The 25,379-nt window shown below is 38.4% G+C and overlaps 1 protein-coding gene across 13 annotated transcripts in view; it reads left to right on the forward strand.

The window, feature by feature from the left end:
* Positions 1-9,634: 9,634 nt before the first annotated feature.
* SLCO1C1 (solute carrier organic anion transporter family member 1C1) overlaps positions 9,635-25,379 on the forward strand; it is a 58,491-nt gene continuing 42,746 nt past the window's right edge. For 2 of the 13 annotated variants that reach the window (XM_067695842.1, XM_067695843.1), the window contains exons 1-3: positions 10,666-10,801; positions 19,852-20,005; positions 21,117-21,258. In XM_067695842.1, coding sequence (XP_067551943.1) covers positions 10,764-10,801; positions 19,852-20,005; positions 21,117-21,258 — 334 coding nt within the window. In that variant the 5' untranslated portion in view covers positions 10,666-10,763. Of the gene's footprint in view, positions 10,020-10,665; positions 10,802-15,466; positions 15,610-15,881; positions 16,226-19,851; positions 20,006-21,116; positions 21,259-25,379 lie in introns of those variants that run through there. The other 11 variants (XM_067695855.1, XM_067695849.1, XM_067695845.1 and 8 more) reach the window with 10 other exon arrangements.

The raw sequence follows: 25,379 nt of genomic DNA on the forward strand, positions 1-25,379 counted from the left end.
GAGAGGGGAGTATAATTCTGGGGTATACAGGACATCCCCTACAGAGGACCACTTCTCCAAGGTCAAGAAAATGACTAACTTACCACATACATAAAAATACAAATAGAAATTTAGACAAAATGAAATGGCAGAGGGATAAGTTCCAGAAAAGGAACAAGATAAAACCCCCAGAAGAACAACTAAATGAAGTGGAGATAGGCAGTATTCCCAAGAAAGAGTTCAGAGTAATGAACACAAAGAGGATTCAAGAACTCTGGAAAACAATGGATGCACAGAGAGAGAAATTACAAGAAATCTTTAACAAAGAGTTAGAAAATATAAAGAACAACCAGAGTTGAACAATACAATAACTGAAATGAAAAATACACTAGAAGGAATAAACAGCAGAATAAATGAGGCAAAAGAATGTATCAGTGAGCTGGAAGACGGATTGGTGGAAATCAGTACTGCAGAACAGAAAACAGAATGAAAAGAAATGTGGACAGTTTGAGAGACCTCTGGGACAACATCAAACACACTAACATTTGCATAATAGGGGTCCCAGAAGGAGAAGAGAGAGAAAAGGGCCTGAGAAAATATTTGAAGAGATAATAGCCCCAAATCTCCCTAACATGGGAAAGGAAAGAGTCACCCATATCAAGGAAGTGCAGAGTCCCATACAGGATTAACCCAAAGAGGAACATGTCAAGACACATAGTAATCAGGTTGACAAAAAGTAAAGGTAAAGAGAAAATATTAAAAGCAACAAGGGAAAAGCAACAAATAATATACATGGGAACTCCCATAAGGCTATCTACTGATTTTTCAGCAGAAACTCTGCAGGCCAGGAGGGAGTGGCACAATATATTTAAAGCGATGAAAAGGAAAAACCTACAACCAAGAATGTTCTGCCCAGCAAGGCATGCATTCAGATTTGATGGAGAAATCAAAAGCCTTACAGATAAGCAAAAGCTTAAAGATTTCAACCACCAAACCAGCTTTACAAAAAATGTTAAAGGGACTTCTCTAGGAGGAAGAGAAAAGGTCACAACTAGAAACAAGAATAGTACAAAAGAGGAAAGCTCACTAGTAAAGACAAACATACAGTAGAGGTAGGAAATCATCCACACAAAACTAACAGGAAGATCGAAAGACAAAAGTAATGAAATCATCTGTATACTCAATAAGCAGTTAAGGGATATGCAAAACAATTAGATGTAAAATATGATATCAAAATCAGTTATTGTGAGAAGAGGAGAGTACTAATGCAGGGTATTTAAAATGCATTTGAAATTAAAAGATCAGCAACTTCAAACAATAATGTGTGTGTATACATATACATATACATATATATATGGCCTGCTATATAAAAACCTCATGGTAACAGCAAACCAAAATCTAAAGCAGATATACACACAAAAAAGAAAAAGGAATACAAACACAACATTAAACATAGTCAACAAATCACAAGAAATGAGAACAAAAGAGGAAAGAAAAAAAAAGATCTACAGAAACAAATCTGAAACAATTTAAAAAATGGGAATAAAAACATACATATCGATAATTACCTTAAACAGATTAAATGCTCCACCCAAAAGACATAGATTGAATGGATAAACAAAAAAGTTCCTACTGTATAGGGAACTATAGTCAATATCTTGTGATAAAACATAATGGAAAAGAATATAAAAAAGAATATATATATGTAACTGAATCACTTTGCTGTACAGCAAAAATTAACACAACACTGTAAATCAACTATACTTCAATTTAAAATTTTTTTCTTAAATAAAATAAAATCACTCCCCCCCAAGGGAGAAAAAAAGACAGACTGGCTGAATGGATACAAAAACAAGACCCATATATATGCTGTCTACAAGGACTCACTTCATATCTAGGGACATGTACAGACTGAAAGTGAGGGGATGGAAAAAGTTATTCCATGCAAATGGAAATCAGAAGAAAGCTGGAGTAGCAATACTCATAGGATACACAATATAGACTTTAAAATAAAGACTGTGACAAGAGACAAAGAAGGACACTATATAATGATCAAGAGCTCAATCCAAGAAGAAGATATAACAATTGTAAATGTATATGTACCCAATACAGGAGCACTTCAATATATAAGGCAAATGTTAATAGACATAAAAGGAGAAATTGACAGTAACACAATATTATTGGGGGACTTTAACACCTCACTTTTATCAGTGGACAGATCATTCAGACAAAAAATCAATAAGGAAATACAGGCCTTAAATGACCATTAGACCAGATGTACTTGATATAGAGCATTCAATCTGAAAGCAGCAGAATACACATTCTTTTCATGTGCATGTGGAATATTCTCTAGGATAGATTACATGCTGGGCTGCAAAGTAAGCCCTGGCAAATTTAAGAAAACTGAAATTATATCAAGCATCTTTTCCTCCCACAATTCTATGAGGCTAGAAATCAACTACAAGAAAAAAAACTGCAAAACACCCAAACAAACACGTGGAGGCTAAACAATATATGCTACTAAACAAAGGATCACTGAAGAAACCAAACAGGAAATAAAAAAAATACCTAGAGACAAATGAAAATGAAAACACAATGATCCAAAACCTATGGGATGCAGCAAAAGCAGTTCTAAGAGGGAAGTTTATAGCAATACCAGATTGCCACAGGAAACGAAAAATCCAAAAAGCAACCTAATCTTACACCTAAAGCAACTAGAGAGAAAGAAGAACAAACCAAACCCAAAGTCAGTAGAAGGAAAGAAATCATAAAGATGAGAGTAGAAATAAATGAAATAGAGACTAATAAAATAATAGAAAAGATCAATGAAACTAAAAGCTAATTCTTTGAAAAGATAAATGTAATTGATAAACCTTTAGCCAGATTCATCAAGAAAAGGAGAGGGCCCAAAACACTAAATTCAGAAATGAAAAATGAGAATTTAAAACCAACACTAAAGAAATATGAAGGATCATAAGAGACTACTACAAGCAAATATACACCAATAAAATGGACAACCTAGGGCTTCCCTGGTGGCACAGTGGTTGAGAGTCAGCCTGCTAATGCAGGGGACACAGGTTCAAGCCCTGGTCTGGGAAGATCCCACATGCCATGGAGCAACTAGGCCCGTCAGCCACAACTACTGAGCCTGCGCATCTGGAGCCTGTGCTCCGCAACGCGAGGCCACGATAGTGAGAGGCCCATGCAGCACGATGAAGAGTGGCCCCCACTTGCCACAACTAGAGAAAGCCCTCGCACAGAAATGAAGACCCAACACAGCAAAATAAATAAATTAATAAACTCCTACCCCCAACATCTTCTTTAAAAAAAAAAAAAAAAAAGGACAACCTAGAAGAAATGGAAAATTCTTAGAAAGATGTAATCTCCCAAGACTGAACCAGGAAGAAATAGAAAATATAAACAGACCAATTACAAGCACTGAAATTGAATCTGTGATTTTAAAACTCCCAAAAAACAGAAGTCTAGGATCAGAGACTATATAGGTAAATTCTACCAAACATGTATAGAAGAGTAACACCTATTATTCTGAAACTACTCCAAAAAACTGCAAAGGAAGGAAAACTTCTGAACTCATTCTATGAGGCCACCATCACCCTGATACCAAAACCATACAAAAATACCACAAAAAAAGAAAACTACAGGCCAATATCACTGATGAACATAGACGCAAAATTCCTCAACAAAATACTAGCAAACCAAATCCAACAATACATTAAACAGATCATATGCCATCATCAAGTGGGATCATATGCCATGATAATATGCAAGGATTCTTCAATATCTGGAGATCAATCAATGTGATACACCACATTAACAAACTGAAGAATAAAAACCATATGATCATCTCAATGGATGCAGACAAAGCGTTTCAAAAATTTAACATCCATTTATGATAAAAACTCTTCAGAAAGTTGGCATAGAGGGAACATACCTCAAAAGGCCATAAATGACAAAAACACTGCCAACATCAACTCAAGAGTGTAAAGCTGAAAGCATTTCTTCTAAGATCAGGAAGAAGACAAGGATGTCCACTCTCACCACTTTTATTCAACACAGTTTTGCAAGTCCTAGCCATAGCAATCGTAGAAGAAGAAAGAAAAGGAATAGACATTGGAAAAGAACAAGTAAAACAGTCACCATTTGCAGATGACATAATACTCTACATAGAAAATCCTAAAGTCACCACAAGAAAACTACTAGAACTAATCAATGAATTTGGTAAATTTGCAGGATACAAAATTAATGCACAGAAATCTCTTGCATTCCTATACACTAACAACAAAAGATCAGAAAGAGAAATTAAGGAAAAAATCCCATTTACCATCAAAATAAAAAGAATAAAATAATTAGGAATAAGCCTACCTCAGGAGGCAAAAGACCTGTACTCTGTAAACTGTAATTCACTGATGAAAAAAATTGAAGATGAAAAACAAACGCTTGAGAGGGTTTGGAGAAAAGGGAACCTTCCTACGCTGTTGGTGGGAGTGTAAATTGGGGCAGCCACTATGGAAAACAATATGCATGTCTCAAAAAACTAAAAATAGAGTTAGCATATGATACAGCAATCCCACTCCTGGGCATATATCCAGACAAAATTATAATTTGAAAAGATACATGCACCCTTATGTTCACAGCAACACTATTTACAATAGCCAAGAGATGGAAACAACCTAAATGTCCATCGACATGAATGGATAAAAATGTGGTACATATATACAGTGGAATACTACTCAGCCATATAAAAGAACAAAATAATGCCATTTGCAGCAGAATGGTTGGACCCAGAGATTATCATATTAACTGAAGTAAGTCAGAAAGAGAAAGACAAATACAATAACACTTATATGTGGAATCTAAAATATGACACAAATGCACTTATCTATGAAACAGACTCACAGACATAGAGAACAGACTTGTGGTTGCCAAAGGGAGGGGGGGACGTGGGAGAGGGATGGATTGGGAGTTTGGGATTTGCAGATGTAATCTATTATGCATAGAATGGATAAACAACAAGATCCTACAAAGATCCTGTGTATATAGCACAGGAAACTATATTCAATATCCTGTGATAAACCATAATGGAAAAGAATGTGAAAAAGAAAAAAAATATATATATATACATATATAACTGAATCACTTTGCTGTACAGCAGAAATTTTTTTGTTGTTACAATTAATACAATGATTGTTTATATGCCCATACAGTACCTGATACCTAGGTAAGCACTTGATGAATTTTAAATCTCTTCTCTCTTAGGGTTTCCAAAGGGGAAGGGAGCAGGGAGGGATAAATTCAGAGTTTGGGATTAACAGATACACACTACTACATATTAATATAAAATAGATAAACAACAGGATTTACTGTATAACACAGGGAGTTCAATATCTTATAATAACCTATAGTGGAAAGGAATCTGAAAAAGAATATATATGTGTATACAAATAACTGACTCACTCTGCTGTACACCTGAAACCAATACAACACTGTAAGTCAACTGTACCCCAACAAAAAATGTCTTCTCTCTTTTAAACGGCAGTATGTGGTAATTACAGAAAGTGCTTAAGAAGGGAAAGGTTTGTGTGTAATGAAGTAGTGAGAAAAGATTTTGCAAAGATATGGGACCTTAAGAAGGGAAAGATAAGCTCAATATCAATGCACTTTTTAAACAGATCTTTAAAATAAGTGAGAACCCCAGTTGCTAGACATTGACACTCTCTCATAGATAGGCCAATGTAGCTTTGTGAAGGAAAAAGGCAGGTCTGGAGAGTGTAGTGTAGAGCCTAAAAGCCTGTGCTTTGAATCTACAGATTCAATGCAATCCCTACCAAATTACCAATAGTATTTTTTACAAAACTAGAACAAAAAGTTTTAAATTTGTATGGAAACACAAAAGACCCTGAATAGCCAAAGCAATCTTGAGAAAAAGAAAAATGGAGCTGGTGGAATCAGGCACCTTGACTTCAGACTATACTACAAAGCTACAGTCATCAGAACAGTATGGTACTGGCACAAAAACAGACATATAGATCAATGGAACAGGATAGGAAATCCAGAAGTAAACCCATGCACCTATGGTCAACTAATCTATGACGAAGGAGACAAGAATATACAATGGAGAAAAGACAGTCTCTTCAACAGGTGGTGCTGGAAAACTGGACAGCTACATATAAAAGAATAAAGTTAGAACATTCTCTAAGACGATACCCCAAAATAAACTCAAAATAGAATAAAGACCTAAGTGTTAGACCAGATACTATAAAACTCCTAGAGGAAAACAGGCAGAACACTCTTTGACATAAATCACAGCAATATCTTTTTGGATCCATCTCCTAGAGTAATGTCAAAAAAAAAACCAAAAATAAACAAATGGTACCTAATTAAACTTAAAATCTTTTGCACAGCAAAGGAAACCATAAACAAAATGAAAAGGCAACCCATAGAATGGGAGAAAATATTTGCAAACAATGAGACCAATGAGAGATTAATTTCCAAAATGTACAAAGAGCTCATACAGCTCAGTATCAAAAAAACCCAAACAACCCAATTAAAGAATGGGTAGAAGATGTAAACAGTCTCCAAAAAACACATACAGATGGCCAACAGACACATGAAAGAATGTTCAACATCACTAATTATTAGAGAAATGCAATCAAGACTACAATGAGCTATCACCTCATACTGGTCAGAATGGTCACCTCCAAAAAGTCTACAAATAAATGCTGGAGAGGGTGTGGAGAAAAAGGAACCTTCCTACATTCCTGGTGGGAATGTAAATTCGTATAGCCACTGTGGAGAACAGTATGGGGGTTCCTTAAAAAACTAAAAATAGAGTTACCATATGACCCAGTGATCCCACTCCTGGGCATATATCCAGACAAAACTATAATTAGAAAAGATACATGCACCCCTATGTTCATAGCAGCACTATTTACAATAGCCAAGACATGGAAACAACCTAAATTGTCCATCGACAGATGAATGGATAAAGATGTGGTACATATATACAATGGAATACTACTCAGCCATAAAAAAGAACAAAATAATGTCATTTGCAGCAACATGGGTGGGCCTAGAGATTATACTAAGTGAAGTAAGTCAGACAGAGAAAGACAAATATTATATGATATCACTTATATGTGGAATCTAAAAAATAGTACAAGTAAACTTATTTACAAAACGAAACAGACACACAGGCATAGGAAACAAACTTATGGTTACCAAAGGGGGAAGGGGGGAGGGATAAACTGGGAATATGGGATTAATAGATACACACTACCATATATAAAATAGATAAACAATAAGGATTTACTGTACAGCACAGGGAACTATATTCAATATATTTTAATAAACTATAATGGAAAGAATCCAAAAAATATGTGTCTGTGTATATATATATACACACACACATATATAGTTATAGTTATTTAGTTATATATATAACCAAATAACTGTACATATAACCAAATAACTATGCTTCAATAAAAATAAATAAATAAAATGATTGTGTGATCCTCACCTCAGATAAGGAAGCAAATGAGAATGAGTGCTATGGGTTGAATTGTATCCCCCCAAAAGCATATACTGAAATCCTAGGTCCCTGTATCAATGGATGTGCCCTTATTTGGAACCAAAGACTTTGCAGATGTAATCAAGTTAAGATGAGGTCCTTACTAGACCCTAATTCAATATGACTGGCTTCCTTTTAAGAACAGGAGAAGACAGAGGCACACAAGGAGAAGATGACCATGTGGCAATGGAGGCAGAGACTGAAGTGATGAACCTATAAGCCAAGGAATGCCAACAACTGGCAGCGAACGCCAGGAGGTAGAAGAGCCAAGGAAGGATTCTCTGCAGGTTTCAGAGGGAGCACGGCTCTGCCCACACTTTGATTTTGGACTTCTCCCCTCCAGAACTGAGATAATAAAGTTCTGTTGTTTTAAGCCAGCCAGTTTGTGGTACTTTGTGACGCAACCCTAGAAAATTCATTCATTCATGGTTAACTCATTTATGGTTGATCTCACACCACAGTGGCAGAGGTGAGCGACTGTGACATAGATGGGCCTGCAAAACCTAAGCTATTTATTATTTGACCTTTTACAGGAAGTTTGCTGAACCCTGGTCTATAGTATGAAAGTAGGATATAATCCAGTGCAAGGCTGTTTATGAGAAACTCTGAATATCATGTATAAAATAAGTATGATGTGCATTCAAAATAGAAACATGAACCGTGGACTGAAGAGGTCAGAAAAGGAATCATGTTGGAGAGTGAATTTGAGCAAGTTAGGAATAGACCAAATTACACTCTCGGGGTAAAATTGCATGCCGTGTTGAGAAAAAGTAGGCCTTTTGTGCTTTATGGCTGGTAAACAGTGTCTCCCCTTCAATGCTCCAATGGCCACCTGTCAGACACATTGAAAAGTCTAAGACCTGTTATGATGTTTGCTCACTATTTCTTTTTTTTTTTTCCACAGTACGCGGGCCTCTCACTGTTGTGGCCTCTCCTGTTGCGGAGCACAGGCTCCGGACGCGCAGGCCCAGCGGCCATGGCTCACGGGCCCAGCCGCTCCGCGGCACGCGGGATCCTCCCGGACCGGGTCACGAACCCGTGTCCCCTGTATCATCAGGCAGACTCTCAACCACTGCGCCACCAGGGAAGCCCTGCTCACTATTTCTGATGGCAAAGGTTGGCTGATGGCTAAAATAAAGTATTTGGTCTTTTAGACTCCAGATACACAGTTGCTTCATTAAAAGATTTCTTTATTTTCCTTGTATCTTTCTTTTTTCTTTTATAGTAAAATGTATTATAATAATATTTGACTATTAATTAATGATCTTGACCATTATGTGATCTGAAATTATATGTGTAATGATGATAACTTTGTCATTTAGTACTTTGTTATTCAAAATGTATGTTTGAGTACATAATATAATTCTTAAACCACCTGGTGAATTTTTTTTTTTTAATAAAATTCTGCGCACCAACGAAGAACTTGAGACTGTAAAGTGACCAGGCCATAGTCACAGCCATGTAAGAAAATGGTGGACCTTGGATGAGTCTGGAAGCAAATTCATTTATTAGTATAAACCACATGCAAGCTAGTACTGCTCAAAATCCTCTAAAATAGTAGTCTCGAAAAAAGAATTTATTAGAATTGTAGAATGTGTTAGTGCAAGGAGTTCTCTTTTCTTAGAATTTATGTAGAATGAACTGAATGCCAAAATTTCAATGATTTTCTTTCTTTTTCTACTTTTAAGATTCACAGAAATTGTGGGTGTAAGCAACTGATCATGTCTCTTTGAGAATTGAGAATTAATCCTCTCTGGAAAGAACTCTGCAGAGCCTTGGTCCTCACCAGATCTGTGGTCCCGGCAGATTCTAGAAAGAATCCCAATGGGAAAAGAAACCATACAGAGATTTTAGTCCATGAGCTTTTTTTTTTTTTTTTAAAGAATTCCAGTGATGTCCTCAAGGAGAGGCTGGCTTAAAAACTTCTTGGAAGGAGAAGGAGAGATCTTTGTTACAAACTTCCGTCCCTCCTCCTGCTTCTGTTCCCTTACCCTCTGCCCCCTGCAGAGTTGTGTTTTCTGGGAATCAGCAAGTAAGATCACAAGTGGTCTTTTCTTTTTTCACTCTCTCCCGTAAAGAAAGCCTTATCACGTGCGGCCTTAAACTTGCAGCAAATTGCAAAGAAATGGCTCAAAGGCATCAGCTCTTTCTGTGCCCCGGGAGCTGAGATGCACGTCAGTGGCTTTGCCAGCGTGGCCTGTTCCCTGCAGACTGCCAGAGAAAAGAGGCCAGGAGGAAAGAGAAAAGAGAAGAGATTGGCCAAGGGTGAGACCATGCCCTACATCTTTTCTTTCCCCTGATCTGCTCTGTGTCCAACCAGGCTCTCCCCACCTGATAAAACTGCTCAAAGCTGCGGTAGGATCCACCTGCTTCCTCTTTCAGTCTGTGGAGTGTGGTCCAGCCTCTTGCTGGGCACGCTGAGAGGAACTGGCTGTCTGATCTCCACCTCCAGGTAAGATCTGGTTCTCTGCTTTCGTATTTTGTGATGATCACATCAGAGTCTCACAGGAGAAAAGTCAAAGAACCCTTATGTTCTGCACTGCACGTGTCTTATCCATAACACTTCTCATGAAACTTGTAGGGGCCCTTGTAAGGATGGTGGAAATGGGAGAGGATACTGGTTAAAGTCAGATAAACTCAGACCTGGGTTCAAATTGTGATTCTGATGCTTGTTTGATGGGTTGTTTTGGACAAGTCACTTCACTGCTCTGAGTCATATGATTTTCTATAAAATGAGAATTATAATGCCAACCTTGTTGAGTTGTTTTAAGGATTAGCACAAAGTATATAAATCATCTGGCACATAAACAGTACTTATTAAATCTGCATCTGACACAATTACTTGCAGTGAGGCAATCAGCTTCCTAACAACACATACTCCTTAGAAAGTACCATGAGGTTATTTTCCCTCCTGAAGGGAGAGATCCTGATGTCCACAAGACAAGCTAGTGCAGAGGTTTTCCTCATGCAAGATGACCAAGACAAGACAGTGATGGGAGTGGCTACCTTTCTGACTTTCTCTTTGGGGTCTGTGGAGGCTGACTGCTGGATGGAGTCTGTTATGGGATCAGGGCATGGAGGTCATGCTATTTGCACGATCCAACTACAACCTTCCTAGTGCACCTGTACTCTTTAAAGACTGGAGGACTGCCTTCCAAACCCCTGTGAACAGAGAATTCCATTTTTTGGAACTGAAATGAAGAGAAACTGGCTGATTTTTCTCTGGCCTCCAGAGTAAGTAATACTCCAACCCAGGGTGTTGGAGGAAAACTTTATGGAAATCTGTTCAAGTGGTGGGAGAACAAGTAAGGATTCGACAAATGCAAATCCTGCTAAATAACTGCATTCACTCTACTTCTGCAATTGCTAACGGCGGGGGGGGGGGGGGAGAGAGAGAGAGAGAGAGAGAGAGAGAGAGAGCGCGCGCGAGCGAGTGTCAGCAAGCCCGGATGATCTCTCCATTCATGTCACTGAGCGTCGCCTTTCCCCTTCTTTTCACAGATGGATGAATAGCTCAGTGCTCAAAAACGTAGCCTAGCCTCCTTGAAACACACTATACTTGAGAGGATACGCAAATTAGCCATCAAGATGAAACTGTATTTTCAGTAAAACAATGTAGTGTCAGTATTTTAATCTGGATGTTATTCGCCCTAACACAACATCAGCTAGGTGATCTCTTGTTTTGATTATCACTTCTGGATTTGAGTTAGAGTGATTTTTGTGACAATACCTGTAAATATAAGAAGACGTTGTGTTTTGATGTCCCAAGTTTTTAATATTACTTTCAACATTTATTTCCCTCTTTAGCATTAGCATTCTAGATATGTCCCTTTGAATTTTTTAAGATATTTTTAGTATAACTGATAGTGTATTTTATTTTTAAAATAGTGTTGCATTTATTAAAGAACAATCAGCAATATACATATATTTTTATTTTCTTTTTCAATTCAGAGAGGGTCCTTAAGGAACTCCAGGTTATCTTAATCCACTCTTCCTACTGCAGCCAAAGAGAGATTTTTTTTCAACAAAACCTATTTATTTTATTTAATTTTTAAAAACATCTTTATTGGAGTATAATTGCTTTACAATGGTGTGTTAGTTTTGCTGTATAACAAAGTGAATCAGCTTTGTGTTATATATATATATTTTATATATATATATATATATATATATATATATCCCCTCCCTCTTGCGTCTCCCTCCCACCCCTCTAGGTGGTCACAAAGCACCGAGCTGATCTCCCTGTGCTATGTGGCTGCTTCCCACTAGCTATCTATTTTACAGTTGGTAGTGTATATTATGGCCATGCCACTCTCTCACTTCATGCTAGCTTACCCATCCCCCTCCCCCTGTCCTCAAGTCCATTCTCTACATCTCCGAATTTGTTCCTGTCCTGCCCCTAGGTTCTTCAGAACCATTTCTTTCCCCTTAGACTCTGTATATATGTGTTAGCATACGGTATTTGTTTTTCTCTTTCTGACTTACTTCACTCTGTATGACAGTCTCCAGGTCCATCCACCTTGCTACAAATGACTCAATTTCGTTTCTTTTTATGGCTGAGTAATATTCCATTGTATATATGTGCCACATCTTCTTTATCCATTCATCTGTCGATGGACACTTAGGCTGCTTCCATGTCCTGGCTATTGTAAATAGAGCTGCAGTGAACACTGTGGTACATGACTCTTTTGGAATTATGGTTTTCTCAGTGTATATGCCCAGTAGTGGGATTGCTGGGTCATATGGTAGTTCTATTTTTAGTTTTTTAAGGACCCTCCATACCGTTCTCCATAGTGGCTGTATCAATTTACATTCCCACCAACAGTGCAAGAGGGTTCCCTTTTCTCCACACCCTCTCCAACATTTATGGTTTGTAGATTTTTTGATGATGGCCATTCTGACTGGAGTGAGGTGATACCTCATTGTAGTTTTGTTTGCATTTATCTAATGATTAGGGATGTTGAGCATCCTTTCATGTGTTTGTTGGCAATCTGTATATCTTCTTTGGAGAAATGTCTATTTAGGTCTTCTACCCAGTTTTGGATTGGGTTTTTTGTTTTTTTGATATTGAGCTGCATGAGCTGCTTGTATATTTTAGAGATTAATTCTTTGTCAGTTGCTTCATTTGCAAATATTTTCTCCCATTCTGAGGGTTGTCTTTTCATCTTGTTTATGGTTTCCTTTGCTGTGCAGAAGCTTTTAAGTTTCATTAGGTCCCATTTGCTTATTTTTGCTTTTATTTCCATTTCTCTAGGAGGTGGGTCAAAAAGGATCTTGCTGTGATTTATGTGATACAGTGTCCTGCCTATGTTTTCCTCTAAGAGTTTTATACTGTCTGGCCTTACATTTAAGTGTTTAATCCATTTTGAGTTTTAGTGTATGGTGTTAGGGAGTGTTCTAATTTCATTCTTTTACATGTAGCTGTCCAGTTTTCATAGCACCACTTATTGAAGAGGCTGTCTTTTCTCCACTGTATGTTCTTGCCTCCTTTATCAAAGATAAGGTGACCATATGTGCATGGGTTTATCTAGGTGCTTTCTATCCTGTTCCATTGATCTATATTTCTGTTTCTGTGCTAGTACCATACTGTCTTGATTACTGTCGCTTTGTCGTATAGTCAGAAGTGAGGGAGGCTGATTCCTCCAGCTCCCTTGTTCTTTCTCACAATTGCTTTGGCTATTCGGGGTCTTTTGTGTTTCCATACAAATTGTGAAATCTTTTGTTCTAGTTCTGTGAAAAATGCCATTGGTAGTTTGATAGGGATTGCATTGAATCTGCAGATTGCTTTGGGTAGTATAGTCATTTTCACAAGGTTGATTCTTCCAATCCAAGAACATGGTATATCTCTCCATCTGTTTGTATCATCTTTAATTTCTTTCATCAGTGTCTTATAATTTTCTGCATACAGGTCTTTTGTCTCCCTAGCTAGGTTTATTCCTAGGTATTTTATTCTTCTTGTTGCAATGGTAAATGGGAGTGTTTCCTTAATTTCTCTTTCAGATTGTTCATCATTAGTATACAGGAATGCAAGAGATTTCCATGTATTAATTTTGTATCCTGCTACTTTACCAAATTCATTGATTAGTCCTAGTAGTTTTCTGGTACCATCTTTAGGATTCTCTATGTATAGTATCATGCCACCTGCAAACAGTGACAGTTTTACTTCTTCTTTTCCAATTTTGACTCCTTTTATTTCTTTTTATTCTTTGATTGCTGTGGCTAAAACTTCCAAAACTATGTTGAATAATAGTGGTGAGAGTGAGCAACCTTGTCTTATTCCTGAACTTAGTGAAAAGGTTTCAGTTTTTCACCATTGAGAATGATGTTGGCTGTGGGTTTGTCATATATGGCCTTTATTATGTTGAGGTAAGTTCCCTCTATGCCTATTTTCTGGAGGGTTTTTATCATAAATGGATGTTGAATTTTGTCAAAAGCTTTTTCTGCATCTATTGAGATTATCATATGGTTTTTACCCTTCAATTTGTTAATATGGTGTATCACATTGATTGATTTGCATATATTGAAGAGTCCTTGCATTCCTGGGATAAACCTCACTTGATCATGGTGTATGATCCTTTTAATGTGCTGTTGGATTCTGTTTGCTAGTATTTTGTTGAGGATTTTTGCATCTATGTTCATCAGTGATATCGGCCTGTAGTTTTCTTTCTTTGTGACATCTTTGTCTGGTTTTGGCCTCAGGGTGATGGTGGCCTCGTAGAATGAGTTTGGGAGTGTTCCTCTCTCTGCTATATTTTGGAAGAGTGTGAGAAGGCTGAGACTGTCCTCAATTCTTTTCATTCTTTTTCCTTTATTCTGTTCTGCAGTAGTTATTTCCACTATTTTATATTCCAGGTCACTTACCTGTTCTTCTGCCTCAGTTATTCTGCTATTGATTCCTTCTAGAGAAGTTTTAATTTCATTTATTATGTTGTTCATCATTGTTTGCTCTTTAGTTCTTCTAGGTCCTTGTTAAATGTTTCTTGTATTTTCTCCATTCTATTTCCAAGATTTTGGATATCTTTACTATCATTACTCTGAATTCTTTTTCAGGTAGACTGCCTATTTCCTCTTCATTTGTTTGGTCTGGTGGGTTTTTACCTTGCTCCTTCATCTGCTGTGTATTTTTCTGTCTTCTCATTTTGCTTAACTTACTGTGTTTGGGGTCTCCTTTTTGCAGGCTGCAGGTTCGTAGTTCCCGTTGTTTTTGGTGTCTGTCCCCAGTGGCTAAAGTTGGTTCAGTGGGTTGTGTAGGCCTCCTGGTGGAGGGGACTAGTGCCTGTGTTCTGGTGTATGAGGCTGGATCTTGTCTTTCTGGCGGGCAGGACCATGTCCAGTGGTGTGTTTTGGGGTGTCTGTGAACTTATTATGATTTTAGGCAGCCTCTCTGCTAATGGGTGGGGTTGTGTTCTTGTCTTGCTAGTTTTTGGCATGGGGTGTCCAGCACTGGAGCTTGCTGGTTGCTGAGTGGAGCTGGGTCTTAGCGTTGAGACAAAGATCTCTAGGAGAGCTCTTGCTGATTGATATTACATGGGGCTGGGAGGTATCTGTTGGACCAATGTCCTGAACTCGGCTCTCCCACCTCAGAGGCTCAGGCCTGACACCTGGCCAGAGCACCAAGACCCTGTCAGCCACACAGCTCAGAAGAAAAGGGAGAAAAAAGAAAAAGAAAGAAAATAAATAAATAAAATATATAAAGTTATTAAAATAAAGTAATTAAAAAGAAAGAGGAATAGAGCAACCAAATCAACAAACAAATCTACCAATGATAATAAGTTCTAAATACTAAACTAAGATAAACATAAAACCAGAAACAAATTAGATGCAGAAAGCAAACCCCAAGTCTACAGGTGCTCCTAAAGTCCATCACCTCAATTTTGGGATGATTTTTTGTCTATGCAGTTATTCTAGAGATGCAGGGTACATCAAGTCGATTGTGGAGATTTAATCTGCTGCTCCTGAGGCTGCTGGGAGAGATTTCCCTTTCTCTTCTTTGTTCTCACAGCTCCTGGGGTTCAGCTTTGGATTTGGCCCTGCCTCTGCATGTAAGTTGCCTGAGGGCGTCTGTTCTCCACTCAGACAGGACGGGGTTAAAGGAGCAGCTGCTTAGGGGACTCTGGCTCACTCAGGCTGGGGTGGGGGGAGGGGGGGAAGGGGTACTGAATGCAGGGCGAGTCTGCGGCGGCAGAGGCCAGCGTGACGTTGCAACAGCATAAGGTGCACCATGTGTTCTCCCGGGGAAGTTGTCCCTGGATCACAGGACCCTGGCAGTGGCGGGCTGCACAGGCTCCCGGGAGGGGAGGTATAGAGAGTGACCTGTGCTTGCACACAGGCTTCTTGGTGGCTGCAGCAGCAGCTTTAGCATTTTATGCCCGTGTATGGTGTCCACGCTGATAGCCACGAATTGCGCCCGTCTCTGGAGCTCATTTAGGCAGTGCTCTGAATCCCCTCTCCTTGTGCACCCTGAAACAATGGTCTTTAGCCTCTTAGGCAGTTCTAGACTTTTTCCAGGACTCCCTCCTGGCTAGCTGTGGTGCACTAGCCCCCTTCAGGCTGTGTTCACTCAGCCAACCCCAGTCCTCTCCCTGGGATCTGACATCCGAAGCCCGAGCCTCAGCTTCCAGCTCCCATGGCGGGTGAACAGACAAGCCTCTCGGGCTGGTGAGTGCTGGTCGGCACTGATCCTCTGTGCGTGAATCTCTCTGCCTTGTCCTCTGCAACCGTGGCTGCGCTCTCCTCTGTGACTCCGAAGGTTCCTCCCCCCCACCCTCCCTGCCACCCCCTGTCTCCACCAGTGAAGGGGCTTCCTAGTGTGTGGAACCTTTTCCTCCTTCACAGCTCCCTCCCAGACGTGCACGTCCTATCTCTATTCTTTTGTCTCTGTTTTTTCTCTTTCCTTTTGCCCTAACCAGGTACATGGGGAGTTTCTTGCCTTTGGGAAGTCTGAGGTCTTCTGCCAGCATTCAGTAGGTGTTCTGTAGGAGTTGTTCCACGTGTAGATGTACTTTTGATGTATTTGTGGGGAGGAAGGTGATCTCCATGTCTCCTCTGCCATCTTGAAGGTCCACCCCCCCCGATAGTGTATTTTATTATTAAACAATTTATTTGCTTTTTCTGGTCACTGGGTTTAATATTATGACTGAACAGAAATAATATATCTGAATTCCTAAAACAGTAGGCCAGTTTGTATTACATAGTTTAATTTGTGGAAGAGAATTACGTTTTACACTATAAATTTGATGTTATTTTGTATTTTAAAAATCTTTCTGGTATGTATTTCTCGCTTCTTGATATTTCTATATCTTTTATATTTAAAATATTTTTTCGTATAAGAATTGTACATTCATTATAGAAAAATTAGAAAATATGGGTACACAAAACATTTTTAAAAAATCGTCTGCAGTGTCACCAGCCAGAAATAATGTGTTAACCTATTCTTTATAAACTTTCTGAAGCTTTGCTTCTATGTATACACACCTGTGAATGTATGTGTGTTTCTATTATAAAATAGAGTGTTATGTATATTGCTTTGAAGTCTTGTATTTTTAAAATCAACTCTGTAATAAAAATATTTCTATATGACTATATTTACTTCTTTACACTAATTTCTAATGGTTTCAAAGATTTCACTGTGTGAGTATACCATAATTTGTTGGATATTTGGGTCATTTTGTTGTTTTGATTTTTTTTTTTTTTAATAAGCAATGTGTCTCTCCAGGATTTTAATTAAAGGTACTCAGTATTTTTGTAGTAAAGAGACCTATTTAATCCATTGCTTCCCAAATACCCTTTCACTGTTCTGGCAAAATATTTTTCTGAAAACTAGTTTTAGTGATTCAGTAGATACAGGAAGTTGGCTGTTGGTATGAATATCCATGTACTGAATTTCTTAGATTTTTTTTTTTTGAGTCATGAATGGCTGTTGACTTTTATCACCTGATGTATTGCATCTACTGAAATTTTATTATTTTGAATTTCTTCTAGCTTTATTGAAATGTGATTGACAATAAAAATTGTATATATTTAAGGTATACAATGTGATGTTTTGATATATATATGTAACATCTTGAATTTTTTTTTAATTTATTTATTTTATTTATTTATTTTTGGTGCATTCGGTCCTCACTGCTCTGCACTGGCTCTCTCCATTTGCAGCGAGCGGGGGCCACTCCTCGCTGTGGTGCACAGGTCTCTCACCACAGTGGCCTCTCCTGTTGCAGAGCACGGGCTCCAGAGCGTGGGCTCGGCAGCTGTGGCACATGGGCCCAGCTGCTCCGTGGCATGTGGGATCCTCCCGGACCAGGGCCTGAACCCACGTCCCCTGCACTGGCAGGTGGATTCCCAATCACTGCACCACCAGGGAAGCCCCAACAGTTTGAATTTTTAATGCGATGATTTAGGTGAACAAACTTCCTAATATTAATCAATTGTTACATTTTTTAAAAATCTTAATTATGCAATTTTAATTAATTTGTATTTGCTAGTATTTTATTTAGGATTTTAGCATCTCTAGGTTGGCTCTGCAGTTTTCCTTTTTGTGTTGCCTTAATGAGATTTTGCTATCAAGATAATTCTGGCTTGGTCCGATGAATGGAGACTATTAGCATCTGTTTCCATTATCTGCTATTTTTCCTTGAAGGGTATTCCTTGATAAAGTACTCCAGTTACATCATCTATCCTTACTATTTTTATTTAGGGAATACGTTTAGAGTATTTTTGTTAATGTCTTCCTTAGATATGTTTCTCTCCTGGTTTGTATCAATACAGGTAATTTATATTTGCTAGAAAGTTATCCATTTTGTCAAGACTTTATAGTTATTTCTCTATATTTTGCCTAATTTTTATTTTGTATTCTCCTAAACATCTGTGTTTAGATCTTACTAACATTGTATTCCTGTATCTTTGCCTTTTGCTCTTGTTTAGGATTCTCTGCTCTTTGTTTAGCTTTTTGACTTTAAAATTTTTTGTTTTCCTCACTTTCCTTTGTCAATTTTTAAAAAGTAAATTTATGCATGTTTATGAAATTGAATAATCTAAAAGTCTAATAACAAGTTTAAAAACAAAAAACAAAACAGGTCCTTGCCCCACCCTTCTCAACCCATTTCTCACTCCCTCCACTTTTAAATCTTTTAGGTCTTTCTTCTGATATTTAGCTCCATATTTCAAAATAAATTGTGTATACTGCTATTTCTTGATTTTTCAGTTTGAGACATTATCTATAAATTCAAACTACCAAAGATGAGGCTGGGTAAACACAGAACATGCATTACATAAAGTCAAGATAATAGACACACAGATAGAATAATTCTAAACTACCACAGTACGTTAAGTTTTACCCTGATGTTATTTTTTCAGTTAGTGTGATGAGAATACAGAAGATCTCTATTAATGTACAAATGCATCATCTGGTAAACATTAGGGTGATCCAGAAGTTATTTTATTTTTAAATCCCTTCACTTAGATTACTTTATCAGGCAGGCACTGAGCTATATGGAATCCTAAAGAAGTGAGTGCATAGGATATGTAAATATTGATATGAACAAAAAGAAAATAGGTTCAGATTATGTGAACCTGTCCAGGGCTTGGTAAGGACAAAGGAGGGTGGGAAATTAGACATAGGAAGGAAGGCATCTTTCTTACTTTAAGGCAGACCAAAGACTACTTTTGACTGAATGAAATCTAAGCCTGAGGCATAAATCATGTTGCTTCCCTATTTGTCAAGCTAAAATGATACACAGACTGGTCCTCTTTTTTTGCCTTATTTTAAGCCTCACTTTGGATGCTACAAATGTATAAGAATCACAGTGTGATATAGGCATCTACCAGGGGCATCAATCTTTTCTATTCATTCTGCTAAGATAATAGATTTAAAGGATTTAAAGACTCAATTCTAATGAATCAATATTCAAACGGCTGAATTCCTCTTCTTCCTTTCCTGCTTGCTTCTAGTTTAAGCTGGCAAGACCACAAAGTTAGCAAAATTCTTCCTCATTATTTATTCCAAAGGCAACATTTAAATTTATTCTTTGCTATAATGAGGCTTAAACTGGAGGGATTGAGAAAGAATGCTGGCTACAGAGTCCCAAGAGCAGGACTGCTTAATCAGATATCCTGGTCGATTTTAATTGAAAAACTTTGCCAACTTACTGTGGTAAAATGAGGGAACTTCACATCAAGTTATGTCTACAGAATTGTGATCTATTGTGAAATAAAAACATTATCTAATCAACTGCATGGGTTTGAATTAATTTTTTTTTTTTTTTTACTTTAAAAATCAACTTTGACAGATCAGAGTCAAGGAATGTTTTCATAATGGACACTTCATCCAAAGAAAATATCCAGTTATTCAGCAAAAATTCAATGCAACCTGTTGGGAGGCCTTCCTTTAAAACAGAATATCCCTCCTCAGAGGAGAAACAACCCTGCTGTGGTGAACTAAAGGTAACAAACAATTAAATGATAAACAACCATAAGTGGTTAACTAAAGAGATAAGAGAATTTGGTGGAGTCCATGCTCTCAGTTCTTGATCCAGTTATTTTCTACACACTATAGCTAGAGGTGAGAAAGTTTTTCCACTTTAAAAAGTGACCTTAAATGCAATTTATGAAAACCACACTTTGCTGGGCAGTGAAAGCAATCTTTGCCTGACTATGGAGGTTAAATTACTAAATATTACTTTCCTGGCTCACTTGAATGCCCCTCCGAAACAGAAAGGAGAGAGGTAATGATATTCATTAAATATCTACCATGTACCAGATGTTATGCTATGCACAGTTGTAACATTTAATCTATGAAACATCCATATTATTTCCATTCTATAAATGAAAAATTTGACTTTCCTGGCCACAGAGTAAGGGACAGGGTTCCCTTTTAAATGGTGCTCAACGTGACTCCAAGTTCCTATACTTTCCTTGCATCAAGTATTCACTCAACAAATACATACTTTTTTTTTTTCATATAATCTGCCTTATGGATACTCCATCACAAACCCAGGTCTAGCAAAACACACAAGCCAGATATCAAAAATATATTTTTTCATTGAATAAGAATTTGAGTATGAATTTAACTTGAATATGAACTTAAACACAAAGAATAGTAGTTCTACTTTTTCAGTCTGTTATGTTCCCTGCTAGAACATTAACCATTGCTGTGAAATACACTTAATGAGTATTAGACCTGTGATAAGATGTTGAGTATTTGGTTGATGGTTTTTGTTTTATTTTCTTACCTTTCAATGGCTCCTTCCTCTCTCTGCTTCCCCATGCAATGAATCTTCTTTTCAAAGCCAAGACATCTTTGAATGCCCTTTGGGGGAGAGGGGGAGAAAGGGTGGAATTCAACATACATTATGAATGAAAGTCTATTTGAATTTTTAGAACTCTACATGAGCTTGAGGTGGGAAGAAGCCTATTACTTTGCTTGAATGAAATCTTCAGTGGTAACAGGCTTGTTACCTGGTTTGTGGTTTGTGTTTCTGTCTCTCTGTTTAGTAAATTTCCAGTCATATGTCAGGCTGGAGTTAGACTAAGTGTGACCTGTCATATTTTTCAGGTGTTCTTGGGTGCCCTGTCTTTTGTTTACTTTGCCAAAGCACTGGCAGAAGGCTACCTGAAGAGCACCATCACTCAGATAGAGAGAAGGTTTGATATCCCTTCTTCACTGGTGGGAGTTATTGATGGTAGTTTTGAAATTGGTAGGTATTGCAGATGCCTGACTTTACTTTTTTTTTTTTTTGCGGTACGCGGGCCTCTCACTGTTGTGGCCTCTCCCGTTGCGGAGCACAGGCTTCGGACGCGCAGGCCCAGCGGCCATGGCTCACGGGCCCAGCCGCTCTGCGGCACGCGGGATCCTCCCGGACCGGGGCACGAACCTGTGTCCCCTGCATCGGCAGGCGGACTCTCAACCACTGTGCCACCAGGGAAGCCCTGACTTTACTTTTAAGTACAAGGTTTCTAGGCACGACTAAATGCATTCTGCTGTCTGCTAATATCAGACTCTATCTGTAAAATCTTATTTGGACAGAGTGTGCCATGGCCTTGTGCTACAGTATAGGCAATTTGTTCTCTCTGAGCAAACAGCAATTAACTTCCTGCCCCAGGTGTTCACTATTATATGACTCACACAAGTTTTCAAGCAGAGTGAGACTTCTCTAGGAGAGAGAGTGAGATGCAGCTGGTATTTTGAGTTAAAAGTATGCAGGAAATGTCCTTACAAAAGAGTTTTATATCCTGGAAGCCCTGTGATTCAAACTTTTCTAGAGCTTCAAAGAAGCTCTAGAAAAATATCTTGTAATGATTTAAGAAGAAGTTAAACTATAAAAGGGGTATTTCTGTCCAGTGGCCTAGAAAGAGGATGAAGGGATTCTATTAACAAGAACACTACAGCAAAACAGGCAATAAAAATTCTACTCTCCGGGTTCTTTGGTTATAGCCATTGACTGTACACTTTGAACTTGAAAAGACCAAGTGATTTTAGTCAGTTTTGGAAGTACTTTAAAGAGTGTAATCCCACTTAGCTTCCTGAGTTGATAAACTAAGGGGCTCTGATTCCTTCTTGAAGTAAACAAAATTAATAGTCTCTGTGGTCCTTCCTGCTTGTTGAGATTCAAATATATGCTATAGTAAAATCTCTAATGGCTCCAGGTTCAGCTTCACTTAAACCTTCAGAAGAGTGAAGGAATATATTTCAACTCTTCAACAATTACTATTCTAGTTCTGTTGGGCTGCACCCGCAGGCCAGCAAGCCCTGTGCTTGTCCAGCTTCAAGACCGAAGAAAGAGCCCAGAGTTAGCGACAGAAACATCAGTGGTTTAACGGATAGGGGGAACTTACACGTCTGAAGCAAGGTCCTGGAGCAACAAGCCACCGTGTGCGGCTGACTGCAGGCAGGACATGGCGGCAGTCTTCTCTCCCAGGGAGGAGGGGGAGATTACCAGTTATAGGGGGAATTGACTTCAGGTTGGCTCATTAGTTACCAGGGAAACCAGTAGGTGGCACGCCCCCTCACTGCCGCTTTGACAAGCTATCCTAGGGAGGTGTTCTGATCTAAAATTAGAACAGTCACTAGCTGAAGGGGCAAATATACAGGAAGGTTGGTAGTGTGAGTAGCGTGTAGATGAAGCAGGCACTGGTTGAGCAGGGAATGTACACAGAGCAAAAGAAGAGCCATCTTGGGTGGCCTGATCATACACGTTCATACTATATATATCAGTTCTTACCCTAAATATCAGAGAAAGAATTAAAAGAGTGAATAGGTAACCTTTTACCTTCAGGCTTTTACTTCCCAAATCCATCTTTCAGCACCCTACCAGAAAAAGATTTCTTGGTTCAGTGCTAGTCAAACATTAATGTTCACGCAAATGACTGGACAATTGTGTTAAAATGCATAGACTGATTCTGTAAGAAGGGAAGTAAGATCCTGCATATCTAACAAGCTCCAATACGATGTTGATGCTATTCATCAATGGGCTGCACTTTGTGTAACAAGTTTCTAAAACACCTGATCATATCACTACCTTGTGTAAGCTAATTGGAGACGCCTGGAGAGTTGATTTATTCCTTGATGACTGCCCTGCCTACAACCCTAAATGGAATGAAAGTCCATGGAGAGTCAAGGTAAGGGTAACACTGCATCAGGAGAAGAAACAAGTATGAAGAGGAAGCTGGGTGCAGATCAAAAGAATAAATCAGACTTACAGAAAGAAGAAGAAATGAGCAGACAGAAAATTACATATGAAGTGATTCATTGATTATTGCTCACTCTAGATCATAGTATAAAAACATTTTGTAGCTGAAGAGACTTGGGAAGAATCTGGTCCAAATTTTTCTTAGATTCCCAGACCCCAATGCAAAACTTGAGAGGGTCTATATTTAATAGAGAGTACTAATGTTGCACAGGAAGTAAAAAAAGGGCCCTGAGTCTAAATTCATATTAACTCTTCCAGACCATTCTAAGGATAGAAATTGTTTATTGGATTAGATGCAATAAAAGTCCTCTGACTTCCATTGCAAAACTTTATCCCAAATATCACAGGTTTGCTCTAGTTATTTGCAATCCCTAGTTTTCCAGAAAAGTGGGTTTCCTGACCATAATTTTAATTTACTCCTTTTGCCTCTCTTCATATTCCTCCTTCCAGAGCTCTGGACCCATTCCCACCCTCTGTCTCTAGCTTTAAATTCTTCTATTTTTTGCAGAACAATTTCATTTATCCTTTGACATCAATTGGCATTATCATCTAACATCTGCCTACTGGATACTCAATTTCTTCCCAAGTAAAGTATTTTCTTGTAACAAGGACTCTTTCTCCAAAAATGACAGAGAGTTTCCAAGAAAATAAAATGTTTTCTTATCAAGACCTACTAATATTTGCAGATATTAATTCTTTGTTTCAAATATTTTTCCATGTATTTTCTTCTAAATATTTAAAACTTTTGCCTTTTACATTTTAGTATTTAGTCAACTTGACATAGATGTTTTTAGATACACTTTTTTTTTTATAAATTTATTTATTTTTGCTGTGTTGGGTCTTCGTTTCTGTGTGAGGGCTATCTCTAGTTGCGGCAAGCGGGGGCCACTCTTCATCGCGGTGCGCGGGCCTCTCACTATCGCGGCCTCTCCTATTGCCGAGCACAGGCTCCAGATGCGCAGGCTCAGTAGTTGTGGCTCACGGGCCTAGCCGCTCCGCGGCACGTGGGATCCTCCCAGACCAGGGCTCGAACCCGTGTCCCCTGCATTAGCAGGCAGATTCTCAACCACTGCGCCACCAGGGAAGCCCAATACACTTTGTTTTTTAAGGCAGTTTGGGGTTCACAGCAAAAGTGAGCAGAACGTACAAAGATTTCCCATAAACCCCGTCCCCACACATGCACGGCCTCCCCCATTATCAACATCCCTCACCACAGTGGTACATTCATTACAGTTGATGACCTACAGTGATACCTCATTATCATCCACAGTCCAGAGTTGACGTTAAGGCTCACTCTTGGTGTTGTATACTCTGTGGGACTGAACAAACGTATAATGACATGTATCCACTATTATAGTATCATACAGAGCACTTTTAATGCCCTAAAAATCCTCTGTGCTCTGCCTATTTATCCATCCCTACCCCCTACCCCTTGGTAACCACTGATCTTTTTACTGTCTCCATAGTTTTGCCTGTTTCAGAATGTTATACAGTTGGAATCATACAGTATGTAGCCTTTTCAGATTGGCTTCTTTCACATGGCAATAAGCATTTAAGGTTCTTCCATGTCTTTTCATGACTTGATAACTCATTTCTTTTTAGCACTGAATAATAATCTATTTCTGAATGGACCTTAGTTTATTTATCTATTCATCTAGTGAACTTCTTGATTGCTTCCAAGTTTGGGCAATTATAAAGAAAGCTACTGTAAACATCTGTGTGTGCAGATTTTTGTGGGGACATAAATTTTCAACTCTTTTGGGTAAATACAAAGGAGCATAGTTGCTGGGTCTTATGGGAAGAATATGTTTAGTTTTGTAAGATACCACCAAATTGTCTTCCAAAGTGGCTGTACCATTTGGAATGAGAGTTCAACAATAAATGAGAGTTCTTGTTGCTCCACACCCTCAGCAGCATTTAATGTTTTGGATTTTGGCCATTCTAATAGATATGTAGTGGTGTTTCATGGTTTCTTAATTTGCAGTTTCCTGATGACATACGATGCTGAACATCTTTTTGTGTGTTTATTTGCCATCTGTGTACCTTCTTTGGTGATTTGTCCATCGAGGTATTTGGTCCATGTTTTAAACAGGTTGTTTGTATTCTTATTGTTGGGTTTTAAGAGTTCT

The sequence above is a fragment of the Pseudorca crassidens genome, chromosome 11, assembly GCF_039906515.1.
Source record: "Pseudorca crassidens isolate mPseCra1 chromosome 11, mPseCra1.hap1, whole genome shotgun sequence".
Taxonomy (NCBI): domain Eukaryota; kingdom Metazoa; phylum Chordata; class Mammalia; order Artiodactyla; family Delphinidae; genus Pseudorca; species Pseudorca crassidens.